General features: G+C 39.9%; 1 protein-coding gene across 4 annotated transcripts in view; it reads left to right on the forward strand.

The window, feature by feature from the left end:
• dock3 (dedicator of cytokinesis 3) overlaps positions 1 to 15,517 on the forward strand; it is a 190,085-nt gene that overhangs the window by 39,810 nt on the left and 134,758 nt on the right. For all 4 annotated transcript variants that reach the window (XM_072666454.1, XM_072666455.1, XM_072666456.1 and 1 more), the window contains exons 2-3: positions 2,236 to 2,319; positions 10,849 to 10,889. In XM_072666454.1, coding sequence (XP_072522555.1) covers positions 2,236 to 2,319; positions 10,849 to 10,889 — 125 coding nt within the window. The remainder of the gene's footprint in view (positions 1 to 2,235; positions 2,320 to 10,848; positions 10,890 to 15,517) is intronic.

Raw genomic sequence — 15,517 nt, forward strand, 5'->3', positions numbered from 1 at the left:
ACTCTCTGCAGCAGATAAAATGGTATCATGTCTAATGCCAGGTGTGGGCTAGAGGGCCCCCCCCAGCATTGAGCTGTGGAGCAGTGGAACTGTGTTCTCTGGATGGTTGGTGCTCCATCCAGTATTTTTGGGATGAGTTGGGGAGTTTGGGGATGAGGTGGGATGGTTTTCATCCAACATTCTGACCTCACTAACACTCTTGTCGCTGAATGCAATCAAATCCTCACGGCGATGCTGCTTCAAACTCTAGTAGAAAGAAAGAACCTCTCTTGATTTCAGAAGAAGCAGTGAATGAGCTGGTGTCCCAATACTTTTGTACATAAAGTGTGTCATCTTAAAGTGGCTCCTGCAGTTTTCATTAGTAAAGATAGGCGGGATAGAGATGTTACATACTAAATATCTAACTGTGATTGAACATAAACTACAGTGCTGTCAGTGACACACTTTTGGTTGTTTGAGTCTGTGCCCTCAATTTGAAGTGAAACCATGTCAGTGAAGTTGACATGTTGTCAGCTTTACTTCGTGGTGCTATATGTCCATATATGGTGAACTGTGCAGGAATTACGCCTTGTTTTATATACAGTCCTTTCTTCCAGAAATAATGGAACATTTGACTTATACGTTGTTTCCAACCTTGGATGCACAACATACACAAGCATCTCTAAAATGTAGAAATTGGGAGAAATCTTTGTAAACCGTAACACAGAGAATAATAGCATTTTTTTCTGTAGGGTTATAAATTCAGTAAAATAAATAAAATAGAGGGATTGTACTTTCTGCACTTTTAACCTCATTATCATTGGTACACCATTCACAGCCAAAACAACAGGACTATCACTGTCCATGTACTTACAGGCTGCGCAGTGTATTAAACTAATGTGTGAGGATTTTAGAGAAGACACTGTGCTACATTCTGCACATAATACATTGATTGTTTAATAGCCTGAATGCTCCAGTGAAAAGTTCTATTGTGGCTTACAGTGAATGAAGCCAAGATGAGACCAGTAAACACAGTCCCCTACCGGCTTTCATTCACCATTATCAAGTGTTCGTTTTACTATCAGTGAAATTTCCTGAACAAAGTAAATTGTGTGACTAGTGGAATAACATCCCTCTCTATACCACCCTGTGTTCATGCTTACAGCACTGAAAGGAACAGTAGTGGTGAGTTCAGTAGAGCCAGGCTGCAATATAGAGATGACCTGGTTGGGAACAGGGCTTAGTCTTAAGGGATTTAGCACAAAACAAACCAAAACAAAACATTGAGGCTGCCAAGGTTCAGGTAGCCAGTGGTTTACAACGACTGTCTATCCAAGAAAAAAAAAAATAGATACATCACCTCAGAACTAGAGAATTGTGTTCCTTTCTGTGTCACATATACAAAATTAATTACACATAAAATAAATATATATTATTAACTCTAATAGATATATGTGCTTTCTGGTTCACACTGGCGTTTTAGACTCCATAAATTTTAGACTCACATCACTATAATTAACCTACTTCTGTTTCTAGTGTGCAGTCATGTAAAATGTTAGGACGGCCCAAGAAAACCTTTATATATATATATATATATATATATATATATATATTAAAACATCTGGATATTTGATCTTCATGTGATCAATATTGAGAGAAGGGTAATATAACTGAACACATATAACTGAGGAAATGTCTTTAACAAACAGTTGTAAAATGTAATTAATTGAAATGCAATTTTCTTGTGATAAAAAGACCAAAAAGCCTTTCAAAAAGTTTTCATGGGGTGATGGAAACACAAGAGGATTTAACCAATTTTACCAGTTTTATGCGGTATCCATTAGCATTCATGTTAAGGATAGACCTTGATGGAGTGTTAGACAAGGCATATTGTTCAACTCCTGTAATAACTAGTGCCTCCTACTGTTTCTGGCAGGGAACTGAATCAGTCTGTTTTGTATTCATCACTGTATAAAATAAGCTACTCAAAACTGACTGAATGTTACTCGCCTGTAATTACCTCTAACCTGTATGTACCTGTATATTCACAAATATTCAGATTTAGCCTGCTGTTAGATGGTAATGCCACTTTTACTGACTGCCACTGTTCAGGTCCCAGCAGCAGAGCGCTGAGTAATATTCTGAAGACTTTATGCTAACAGGAGGAAGGTGACTGAGTGCAGCAGTCATGTTAAACATCACGCTTTGCTGGATCTCTTTCTCATCCTCTACTTTTTTTCCTGTCTCTTCTCGCAGTGATCTGCAGCTTCCGGGGCTCCGTGTCTCATGGTCTGACTTTAGAGATCGGAGAGACCGTTCAGATCCTGGAGAAGTTTGAGGGTAAGTCACACTCGAAGGAAATTCAGCCGTCATGTGCTTTTGTGTGTATGTGTGTGATGGTTCAGGATGTACAGGAGGGCTACAGGGATCACAAATCAAATAGAAAGAGTTCTGTGATCTTACAACGAGATACTCTGAATTAATATATACACATCATTATAATGAGTACTTATCCTTACACCTGTTTACTTGTAGCATCCCATTCCAGTGTTTACTGCACTAGCCATGTGCTTTATGTTAGCCATGTTAACTATGTACTCATTACAAACAAGTCAAGACTTTCTTATCTCATTCAAATACAGTAGTTCATTCTATGAAATGGGTGCCATATGCATCTGCAATATTTGATGTAATACATCAAGCACATTTTCAAAGCTTAAAGCTATGAATTCAAGTGTTGTTACTAACTAATGATCTGAAATACATAAATATGCTAGGTCATGATCTTGAACACATGAAGATCTGCTGCCATTTTAGAAGGACATTTACCACCCGTCATGTTATTGTGAATATGGCTCCCATATCTGACTAAAAATGTGAATATTAATAAGCATTTTATGCCTAAGATAATGTGTGGAAATATTTTTTAACGCTGTGCATTCTTAGAAAATAGTAACATGGAAATGGCACCCTTTGCGTAGAATGACTCCACATTACTTAATGTATTTGTTTCATAGTATTGAATAGTAATGTATACTTTATAGCAGTTAGTGGATAATAGCTGTAATAATAGTGGATTAAATAATGCCAGCTGATTTATGTTATTTAGCTGGCATTACTTCAAAATAAAGGGTTGTTTCCATTAGCTTGTTTTTGTGAACACGCCCAATTTGTCTGCTGATGCTGCCAATGGCCGGTTTCATGCTGAACGCGCTGACACACCGTTGCATCATTGATATTTCTGAGATGAGGCTGCACTGGGGATTCTGGCCTGGACACGTTAGCCTTCTCAGATAATGAGTCTGATAGTGTGACATTAGCTATAGCTGTCCTCCCCTACCGTAATGATTCGAGCTGAAGCCCACGCTCTGTTCTCCCGGGAAAGAGCAGCCACGCTGACTCTGTCAATGAGGGACGAGGCAGCTTCGATGTGTCTGTGCTGGAGCTCAGATCGAGGTGCGGAGGTGGAAATGCTGCCGGGTGCTCAACACAAGTACTATCGAGCAGATCATTTAGATCATTTAGCCAAACAGCAAGGAAATTGCAGGGAGGGGTTAGATTGGAGGTATTGATTTCCCTAGATTATGTGCATTTCCACATGTTCCTCACATACTTTAAGATTGTATATATTGTTAGACAGGGAAACATTCATGCAATATTAATGCAAAGAAAATTATATTTCAAATCGATTAGTATGTGTATGAGGTCATGAACTTGACCAGATGAAGAACTGTGGCCATTCTAGGGTGCAGGTTACCACCCTGTCACGATTTACTGTCGATGGTCTCCCATGTCTGAATAAAAATGCTAATATTATTAAGAATTTTATGCCTGAGGTTGGAAAATAATTTAGATCAGTCAATCAGCAAGGAAATTGCAGGAAGAGGTTAGATTGGAGGTATTGATTACCCTAGATTATGTGCATTTCCACATAATCAGACAAGCTGAGGTACTCATCATTCACTTTCTGAAATGGTTTCAGAAAAAACAAACACTGGCTTAGGGCCTGTCACTCAGAAACATAACACACAGCTCTCCAAGTGCTACATACCCATGTTTAGTGCCCTCTGGGTTTCTGAAGGAGAAGCAGGTTGGTAGCCGTATGTCACTACTTAAAGGTCAGTCATAGAGAATGCTCATTCACGTTCACTGTCACCGTCCACAGCTTCAGCCTGACATTTGAGGCCTCCAGGAAGAAAGATGGCACAGGAGCTTGCTGCCCTGCATTCAGTGATGTGTTGCCTCTTAAGTGGGAGAGAAATATGTCTCAGTCTGTTGAGTTGCCCTTAACTCTGGGAGCTTAGGGAGCTTTTTTTCTTTAACTCCACTCATTCAAAAGCTGTGGTGTTACTGATGAGATCCTTCTGTGCTCTTCTATATTGTAAAATACTGTGAAAAGGAGCAAATTAATGTTAACATAATAACATAAGGCACATTTTTAGGCACTCCATATATTTGCTGTATTGTAAGATGTATTGACTGGAGATAAACATGATCTGTTTGTAGTTAGCGAGAGAAACATGTGATGACATTGTCCTTAACTAATTAACTTCTAACAACATTTTCTAAAGCTCACAACAATGTTTTGTCAAGTCAAGTCAAGAGGCTTTATTGTCATTTCAACTATATACAGAGTACACAGTGAAACGAAACAACGGCCCTCCAGGAACATGGTGCAACACAACACAGTGCAGACAGACACACAAATGCAACACAGAACAAGTGCAGACCGAGTACTACACAATGCAGACAGTGCAGACGAGACACAGAGTGCAGACTAGAAAGTGTAAATAAATAAAATAGAGACTGAGACAGTATTGGGAAGTAGGGTTGTGCAATAAAATGTGGATACTATGTAAAAAACAGTAGAGTGCAGCACAGGTTAGTGCAGTACTTTAGCAGCTATTTTGTAAGTAAATAATAGGTATGTGCAAAACACAATGTGCAAAGAGTCCAGTGTTCCTCACAAACTTTTGCCGTATTTTATCATGCTTTGATAAAAGTGCAGACTAAACCTGTCAGTACAGAACGTAAATCAAATATAAAGGTCCAAACATGCTAATAACAACTGTAAACGTCTAAACGCTAATGCTAACACCAGGGTGACACTCCAACCTCAATCAGTTGAAAGCAGTGACAGCATGATGGAGTGTAAAACACGATCGGATCTTTCATTGTTGTGCAGTATTGTGATGATAAGCAGTGTATGGCTGGACAAATAGAATGTGCCTGCAGGTCAGTGGATAAGCTCTGAGTCAGTAGGTGAGATAAGCGTAGGTTTGGCCTCGAAGCACTGAATAATCACAGCTCAGATTCCAGGGGTGAGCAGTTCACTGAGCGCATTGATTGTTTGCCTGCCGTCCCGTGCTTTAGGAGTAATGGATCCCTGTGAAATCGAAGCCTTTGAAAGCTCCAGACTCTTGATTTGTCATTGGCCAGTAGTCTGGAGCAGTAGATGATTGGCTCATAGGACTGCTCAGGGGGCCACGTTACGCGTCATGGTACGGACCACAGAACCCAAATATCGCTGCTTTCCCTGGCGATTCCCAGGTGCCGGAATCAGTCAATTCATGTTTTCAGCCTTTGCAAAAGTAATTTTACAGTCGAAGTGCTGAATACTGAAAAGGGTTGGGAAACAGAACGAGATCGTGTCATCCCTCAGGTCCAGAAAGTTTGAGAGAACGAGCCACACTTATGATAGACATGCTGCCATCCTAACTGCAAATAACAGCCCAGACTTGACAGCCCGAGTCCCTCAAGTGAAACCCTGTTGGGAGACAGACGATGCATTTCATCAGCTGTCACTCACACACTAGACTCAGTTGTGTGGTTACCCAATGTCTCCTTCATGGGAGATTCACCACACCATCTAACAGCACCGTGATAATAAATCAAAGTTGTTGCCTACAGCTAGCCTCTGGAACATGAAACAACACAATGCTTTTTTGCTTCAGTTTCTATGATGTATAGTCAGTGAAGATACCTTAAAACAATACTACAGGTAGCATGCAGTGAGTGAAAGCTCATAAGGGCATCAGCAGTATTTATATGTGTGTTATATATGTCCTTGATACATATCGCTGCTGTGCAATGAAAAACATGGATCTCTATTTTTGTCCATATTTAGTTTTCTCCATTGACCCTGTAGATGCTACATACACTGTGTAAGGGATTCTGAAAGAATAGACCAATAGAAAGGCTCTAAATTACTAGTGAATAAACAGACTCTAACAGTAAGTTATAGTACACTAATAAGGGACACTATATGGTCGAATGTTTGTGAACGCCTCTTCTAACGAAAGCATTCAGCTACTTTAGGTTGCACCCGTTGCTGACAGAGATCAAATGCACACACATACACAGCTTGTCTAGTCCCTGTAGAGAAGTATTTTCATAATACCATCAGAATAGCACTCTAAACATAAACCTTTTGGCACCATGCCTAATGCCAAGCATGAGCTAGAGTGGTATACGAGCCCCCAGCATTGAGCTGTGGAGCAGTGGAACTGTGTTCTCTGGAATGATTGACTTTCATCCAATACATTTGGGATCTAGTACACGACCAAATGAACTTATTCCTCTATTTACATTCAGGAGGGCCACAGACTAGGGTGTGCTGTAGGAGCTCACTGATTGGTGAAGTCACATGCTACACAATGGGTGAAAAAACAAATAGGCCTGTGCAAGCTGCAAGTGTATTGGACTAGTTGAGTCATTCCAGATAAAGAAGGACACGCATGGAAGCATAGAAACTTTTCAGAATATCACCCCTTAGTGAGAAATCTCTAGTCTGCCAAACATAAGTGAGTGAATGAGTTACAAGCCATACTCTGCATTTAAGAAGGGTGCGCTAGGAAACCTGGAAGAACTCATTGTCAAGATTAGCCTAAAAACATCATGAACACCATATTTAGATCTAGCTAGCTAAGCTAAGATTAGCGTAGAGAGTGGGCCTAAGATCCAACACCACAGAAAAGCTTTTTATTTTTTCAACACCAGTCGCTCAACTTCATTCTGTGGTGAACAGAATTTTATTATACTAGCTAAGCTACAACATCAGTAGTTACAAGACAGTGACTGCCTTACTTACTGCCTTACCGCTAACTGGCAGGTTCAAATACCTAAATGGATAGAGATAGTGGAACCACCTAATGTTGACTGGCAACCACTTAATTTTGCAGTTAATCTCTGGCCTGGTCAAAAGCCATGTGGGAAGAGCGCTAACAAATACAGACTGTGGATGATTAGTGCGGCAGGTGCTGCATCCCGTTTGGGACAGATGGCCACAGGTGCGTGCAGCGCAGCCAGCCGGTCATGAATATTTTCTGCTGTTGTCATGGCCAGTTGGTAGCAAATGGTCACATTAATGCATTAAGTCATCAGAGGAGCGTGGTCGGACCAGCGTGACGATCCACAGTCAATACAGGAAATGTTTACTGGGTAAAATTCAATCTCAACCTTTTCTCTCTTGCCTTCCCCTACTCCCTCTCCCTGACATCACCCCAACCGTAAATGACTCAGCTCCTCTCTTTCCTGCTGTTGTCCTTTGCTGTTTTGCCACTTCTGGTTCTCTCATCTGCTTCAAACTAAGAATATCCCAGTCATAGGTCTTTATTTACTACAGTAAGTCCATATGAAATAGGCCATATTTTTATTATATTCTTTAAAAGAAAAAAGTACTACTGATAAGAGAAGGTCCCTGGTTTCAATGAAAGCCAGTGCTTGTTTATACCATTTTCAGTTTCAGGCAAGATGACTGGGTGTCTGAGGGACCAGATAGATTCTTCCAGACAAAGACAGACTCAGACAAGGACCAGAGATTGAAATGGAGAAATCGATAAATGAGATTGAACAGGACCATCAGCTTATGGCTGAATTAGATTTGGAATGAGTCCTTCAGCTTGCTCTATAGTCATGAGGTATTGGATGAAGCATGTCTAATGACTCTTTTTACCAGGACGGAGATGAAACGACATAGACTTAAGACAGAGAGAGAAATTAGAGTGGTGTGCCAGTCACTGTAGTCTATTTGAGGTTGCTGAATTTCTTCTGTCACTTGCAAGAGAAAGGCTGTCACGGATGACTCTCCTGATGAGGGTGTTAATGTCGCACACATAAAAAAGAGCTTATGTTATGGAAAATATAATGAAAAAAACATGTTGGTTGTGATTCAGCTTGGTGGTAATGGCTCTGGGTTATGGATTATAGAGATGTGGATTTGATGTCTAAAGCTGCTAAGGTGCCACTTTTGGGCCTTTGAGCAAGGCTGTTTACCCAGCAGTGGTGGCTTGTTGGTTATAGCACTGGATTATTGATCACAAGCAATGGTGGCTTGTTAATTATAGCACTGGGTTGTGAGTTCAATATCCAAAGCCGCTAAGATGCCACTTTTGGGCCTTTGAGCAAGGATGTTAATGCAGCAGTGGTGGCTTTTTGGCTACAGCAATGGGTTGTGGGTTCAATACCCAAGGCCGCTAAGATGCCACTGTTGGGCCTTTGGGCAAGGATGCTAATGCAGCAGTGGTGACTTGTTTCTTTATAGCACAGGGTTGTGTGTTAGATTCTGACTTATGTAATGCTGTAGGTTCAACCGATTTTACTGTGATTTTGTGAAAAGAACACATGAGGTCCTGAGACCTTTGGGGATAGAAACAGTACATATCAGGTAGTTTAACCCTAGGCTTTGTGAGTTAGCATTTATAACGTTCTATGACGAAAGTTGAAGCTCATAGATCTACCAAAAAGCTTGCTGCTCAAATGCATTCATTAGCAAAGAGGAGTTGTGACAATGCAGCTTGGACATATTAGATGCATATTTGGTGGCTGTCATCTCAGTGTGGTAGACCTTTTGCATCACTGGCTCTGATCCTGTATCATCTGTATGAACTAAGCAGCCATCTGGTGACCCTCACTATATAAGCCACTGCTTTGGTGACTTGAAAGCCTGTCATATGGACGGCTCAGGCAGCTTTTCCCTGCTCATTTAGAACAGGGTCTACAGTGTGGTCGGTTTATTGGATCTGTGGATATACAGTCTTGGGAGATGTGCACTGACATTTGTCAAGTTTATGCAGATAAAGACGCTCAGAGTGGGATTTAGGACATACTTTGATCCAGTTTATCTGCATTGCCTGCATGTTAGCCAGCTGTTTCTATATGATGATAGGCATTGGCCATAGGCAAGTCTTGCAGACAAGGTCTACCTTGGGGAAAACTGACACACAGTACATACAGTGCAAAATTAGAGGGACATCTTAGGATAAACAGCCTGATTCCTGTTGTTCAATAATACACTTCTTGTATTCTGCTTTTTACATTGCCCTAAGCTGTTTGTTTCAGTTTCTGTCCATCTCTCTGCTTGTTCACCACCCTCATACTGCTTCATCTAGTTTCTCATTCCTCCTCTGAGAGAGATAAATCTATTGGTTTGTACTGTAGGTGCTGACATTACTGGCTACATATTTAATCTAACCAAATACAGCTATTATTAAGATTTGGCAAACATTGGGAAACAAAGCTAATTTACTTGAGTTCAGAGCACTTATCCTAGAGGTAGAAGTACTTAACTCAGAGGCAAAGCTTCCTTGTATTTTAAGGCCCTGTCCACACGTATCAGGATATTTTTAAAACTGTAGTCTCTTTTCTCTGTGTTTTGTTCACCCATCCACACAAGCACAGCTAGGTGGCTGGAAAATAAGGGTATTATTTTAAGCTTTTATCTGTGCTACAAACTGGGTTTTGAGTCTGTGTGAGAACAAGCATCGTGTTTTGCTGCACTACACAATGAAATTAGTTTATCAGATTTTGGTACTGCAAATTAACCCACCCGTTTGTAACTACTCCTAGCACTGGCAATGCTCCCGACACTAGGAGGGTAACACGCGTCTTTTCTAATACATATAAAGCCAGCAACAACCTGCTTTCAAGCTGTGCTTTCGAGTGTGGTATTGTTGGGAAGCCAACACATTCGGAGGAAAGCTGATCGCTTTGGTTTTAATTTAATGTAATAATGAAAAAAGTCATCATGACCTCAATCAAATTCAATCAAGACTCATTTGCTACCGACCTTCCAAAATGCAGCTAATGACAAAATGCATTGTTTGTTGGCTTTTAAAGGCGGCCAAAGTCACTTTTACAAAAGTCAACCAGGGCCAGAATCTTCCTTTGTTTCTTTTTGAGATACATTTAGTTGGTTGCGTTATTCTCGTGCATAATTCTCGTCTTGCTCTCACATTCTCCTTTGTCTCCATCTTGACCCGGACTCAGTTACAACAAAATCTTGGTCTTGACTCAGTCATTTCCAGCCTCCTTTTTGACTTGGCTCCACTGGTCTTGACTACTGCACTGCTGAAAATGCTTATCTGTACTGTGCATTCAGCCGTGCAGTGAGCAAAGCACAAAACGCTTATCATCTGTTGGCGGTCTGAAGTGAGGTGCAATGGGAAATCTGAGGTGTATTTAAAGCTTAGGGCTTTTGCTAGGTTGATTGGACCTTCTGTAGCTGTAAATGATGCATGTGCTTAACAGGTAGGTAGTTTCAGTGATGGTTTCCAGGCTTTCAAGGATAAAAACTTCCAGGATTGGAATTCCTCTTGGTATTTCCTATGAGTTTAATAAAATTGGTTTTCTAAACAATAAGAAATCAGAATGTAGGGACATATATGTATAAAAATAGAAGTGCAAGTGAATGAATGATTACGTGAGTGAGGGTTCTGTTTATAGTTTCATTATTCATTATTATAATTGTAATTAGCTGTAATTATTTTTTCATTATCTGATTACAGTACAGTACATATTTTGAAGATTATGCTTGAAGTGCTGTGTGTTCAATTGTTAAATCTCTTAACACATGTTGTCTTTCTGTTTTAGGATGGTTCCGAGGGTTCTCCACCAAAAAACCCACAGTAAAGGTAAACATAACAACTTACCACCTCCTAGTCTGAGAAGGAATGTATAAGTTTGTGTGAGTTCATTCATAGGAGCACACTTTCCACATTCAGCTCATCCATTTCAGTTAACACACACACACACACACACACACTTACACTAGTGATTAGGGCTGTGAGAGCATACAACCAGAGGAGTGGGTGGGCCTTTCAGCACCCAGGGAGCAACTGGGGGTTAGGTGTCTTGCTTAAGGGCACCTCAGCCGTTGATGCTTGTCCCAAGAATCAACACAATAAAGGTCAATAAAGGTCCAGCCACGGCTGTCCTTAAGATAGTTATATTCAGATCTTCAACTGTGAGTTTCTAATCATGTGAATTGCATATAAAAAATGAAACACACTTGAACAACAAGAGAAGGACAGGCTTAATTTTCTGTGTAGAAGAAGAGCATGTTTGTGTCATATTATGTAAGTGATTTACCATGATCAGTGGTAAACAGTGTGTACATCACATGTGAACGTGACAGTTGTTTAAAAAAAATGAAGATTAGGTGGCTGAAATGTAGTCATGAATACAATGTCCATTAATTTGATTGCAGAATTGTGATGACCTGAGAAACTGTAACTTTACCACAAACTTGAAAATGAGTCACTGTAACACACAGTTCCCCCCCCCCTGTTTTTCACCTTTGTAAGTTGTACGCTTTAAATATCATTACAGCCACAGTCCTCTGATACTGACAAGCTCAGATAGGATCAGTGTGCTACATTTCGTCCTGGTCTTAGATTAAAAAGAATATTGTTAAATATGCTTTCTCTGTAATAGGTGTTGTGTTTACCGCCAGGCTGTTGAAAGCAGCTGGCACACAAATCGCTGCTGGTTTCTCATTTGCACAATACGTTTATAAACTGGTGCATTTAATCTAAAACCATCAAACACGTGTAGCTGCAGAAATGTGCTTTTCTACAACAAATAACATTTGCGTACCATTTTAGTTACGGATTTCTGGTAGAAGTAGAAATACCACAGAACAGCCTCCAATATCAACAGCGTACCCAAGGACTGCGTACTACAATGTAACCCATTGTACTCAGGCATGTTTCACATTTCCCCAACAATAAGCTTTCTTTTCGTCTCTTGGAAAAGAAACAGCATGTAAGGAGCTTTAGAACAGCCTGGCCTCCGTTCAGATGACTCCTTTGTGAGCCTTCGTGTTGTGTGTCACTGTTAGGATGATAATGCGGCCGTCTTTGTAAAGACTGCGTCAAAGCGTGAAAGTGGCTTTGGATTTGTTTTCTGATGCTGTTTAACCTTACATGCTCATCACTGAGAGCGCTTCTATTGCAGACATACTGCTGTATTCTTTCTCAGTGAAGAGTTTCTTCCTAGTGTAGTGTTAGTAATTTAGTTAAGAGGTGGCAGAGGGGAAAACAGTTATGATAGGAGTGCTTGACCTAAAATCACACAGATAACATTTGGAAGCCAAACAGCGACACCATGAAGGTGTAAAAGAATGCATTTATTATTTAAGTACTTAGGGTTGTATTTAAGTTGTTCTTTGATATATAAATAGTAGGTTGTGACTTTGGTTGTGGTGAGAAATGCTCAGATGTAGCTTTTTAAGCCACCCTGTTACCTTGTCTCAGACTGAAAAACATCCATTTTCCTTTTCACCTACAATACATACAATAGATGCATAGCCTAGCCTAGCCTATATTTGCTTAGCAACACACATGCCAGACAACAGCATCAGTCCTTGCTTCGGTCAGCTTACCGTTAGCCTTTAGCAGCTCCAGAGGCTCCCACGCACCGCATAACCGTCCTTCCTTTTGTTGACTTAGTGTTAGCTTTTAGCCACTTCAGAGGATTTGTGGATCTGGGATTGGCTCATTTTACTGCTCTGTTCTGATTCTGCTGGATTTTCTTTTAAGGAGGGCCAACAACAGTGTTTGAGATTCACGGTTTGTCACTTCCCCTCATTATTAAACTACGGCAAGATAAACCAGCATGTTCTGCGTAATCTGCGACTAGCGTCTCATACGTTCCTTGCTTTTCTTTGATCAATAATTTTGTTTAAAATGTTGTGAGAATGTCAAATGACATTGTGTATTGATTTAAATGTGTCGTTACACTGTTATTGAGCCTTGTTGCTATTATGGAAATTTTATTCTACACTACCTGCCCCTCAATTTCATTCCACACTATCGGTCCCTTTTAAAAGTTGATGTTTTGGGATTTAAAATGGATGCAGTATTTTTTCAGGATAAATACATTTACTATAAAACTGATAATTTTACGTATGACTGATGACATTATGACAACATTTGTCATCATTTGAAACATTGAATTCTATAATATCAATTTAGCACTATTACACTGTAAATCTTGCTTGCATTCGCCTGTTTGCACTCTGTAACGTACAGACTTTATTAAATTGGGCTCTCTGGTGTGCGAGGATCATACCTCCATGATATTTTGTGGAATTGTTGTTATGAAATAGCATTTGCACCCTTTTATCAGTAACTAAAGGTGATCTTTGAATCACACCTACTAAAAGAGAGCATTGGCATTTTGCCTTCTTGAAGCTGCATGTGTTGGATCACTGCTTTGCTAGCATAGTGAATGCCGAACTACTTCACAGAGGGGAGTGATGTAGTAGAGTTTTTTTTTTTGTAGTAGAGCTTTCACTGACCTTATTAGACACGGGCTGAGCTTAAGTCAAGGTGAGGTGAGGACACAGCATGCAGCACGTTCTAGTAAGAAAAGGATGCAGAGTATGGAAAATGGGTTTAAAGCCACTCAAATCATGTTTGCTACAGCTGATGTCGCACCATGTTTATTCACTGACCTTTCACCAGGCTGAAGGATGGAGGGAGTAGTTACCAAGGTTTATGGTTCTAAGAAACTAAGAAAACAGCTCAGTTAGTTGATTTCTGATCTTCATCTTCAAAGTTTTACAAAAGTTTATAAAAGGAGGGAAAAAATACCTCTCAGTGGAAGTAAAAAGATTTTATTCCATGTCATTTTACGGCATTTCTTTTGGTCCATTCATCATGAAAGTTTGATACAGTGTAAAGAACAGCTGGTATCCAGCTTGCATCCAGCAACATTGATAGATGCTATTTGATTTCTAACCAGAAAATTCAACGTCTGAACAACATTGGGTTTTGACATCACCATCGTTTTCATTTTCAACAAAAATTCAACTGACGTTTCTGATGTCAGATTTACGTCTGATGGCCGCAGGGCAGATTTACATTATGTCACAATAATAATAACTGAAATAAATATGCAATAATTCTCTGTTTATAGTAATTTTTAATCATATTGGTATGTATTCATTATTATTTTTGGTGTCCTAAACTGATCTCAGCTGTTATATAATATTGTACTATAATATATAATATATACTATTTTATTTTAATATATACAATTTTTTTTGCGCGCGCGGCAGTGACAATATACTATATATATAGTGTAGAGACTTGCAAAATTTGAGACTTAATCTCCAGACCGTTTATAAATGCTCATTCCAGATATTAATAGCATACTGTATAGAAGAGATCTAACCATATTCAGTAAGAGCTAGTACCCAATGGTTGGCATTTTCAAACAGTTTTCTTTTATGTGAGCAAAGTTCACATTGCAGAGGATTGCCAGGCCAGCTTTCTGCTTCCACTGACCTTTAAAAAACTAATACTCGGATAATGTATAAGGAGCCTTCTTCCAAATCGCTCAGAGGAGCATGCAGCATTGCTTCATGAGTCTTTGAGGCAAAATGTCCCAAAAATCTCCCAAAGAAAAATCACATTCAGAGATGTGAAGCGGTGACATTTTTTATAAGAATGCTTTGCCGCAGAGGGCTTTACTTTATAACAGCTATCCAACTGGTATTACTAAGAAATATCACGTAGCTGTGCGAATATGAATGTTAATGCACTGTCATGCATTTGATCCATTGCACAGTTATTGTTGAGTTTTGCTAACTATACAGTGTCTAACTTGCTGTATATTGTTATGTTGACAACACAAAGCATTTATAGTAAACTTGGTCAACATGCACCATTCCACAATAAGAAAATCACTGGGAAAAATGGCCTCCATGGGAAAACTGCATAGTACATACCACTTCTGAAGAAATTAAAAATCTAAATGACCCGCAAGACTTCTGGGGTAATATTCTTTAGACTAATAAGTCAGAAGTGGAAGACCTGGGTCCTGTTGCATCTGGTATAAAGCTAACCTTGCACTCCACCCTAAAAATGTTATACTTGCAGTCAAACATGGTGGCAAGTATGATGGCCTGGGGCTGCTTTGCTCTTGCAGGGCCGGGATGACTTGGCATAATCATGAATTCAATTTTCTCTTAGAAAATCCTGAAGAAGAATGTCCACCCGCTAGTTCTTGACCTAAAGCTTAAGTGCGGTTGGGTTATGCAGCAGGACAGTGAGCCAAAGCACACAAGCAAGTCCACTGCTGAATGGCTCAAAAGAAACAAAATTAAGGTTTTAAAGTGGCCAGGTTCAGACTTGAATCCTATTGAGGTGCTGTGGCAGGACCTGAAATGGGCAGTTCATGCTCGAAAACCCTCCAGTGTAGCCAAATTAAAGTACTACCTCCTAAAAGAGTAAACATACTGTATTTGTGATAA

This window comes from Salminus brasiliensis, chromosome 21 (assembly GCF_030463535.1).
Source record: "Salminus brasiliensis chromosome 21, fSalBra1.hap2, whole genome shotgun sequence".
NCBI classification, from domain to species: domain Eukaryota; kingdom Metazoa; phylum Chordata; class Actinopteri; order Characiformes; family Bryconidae; genus Salminus; species Salminus brasiliensis.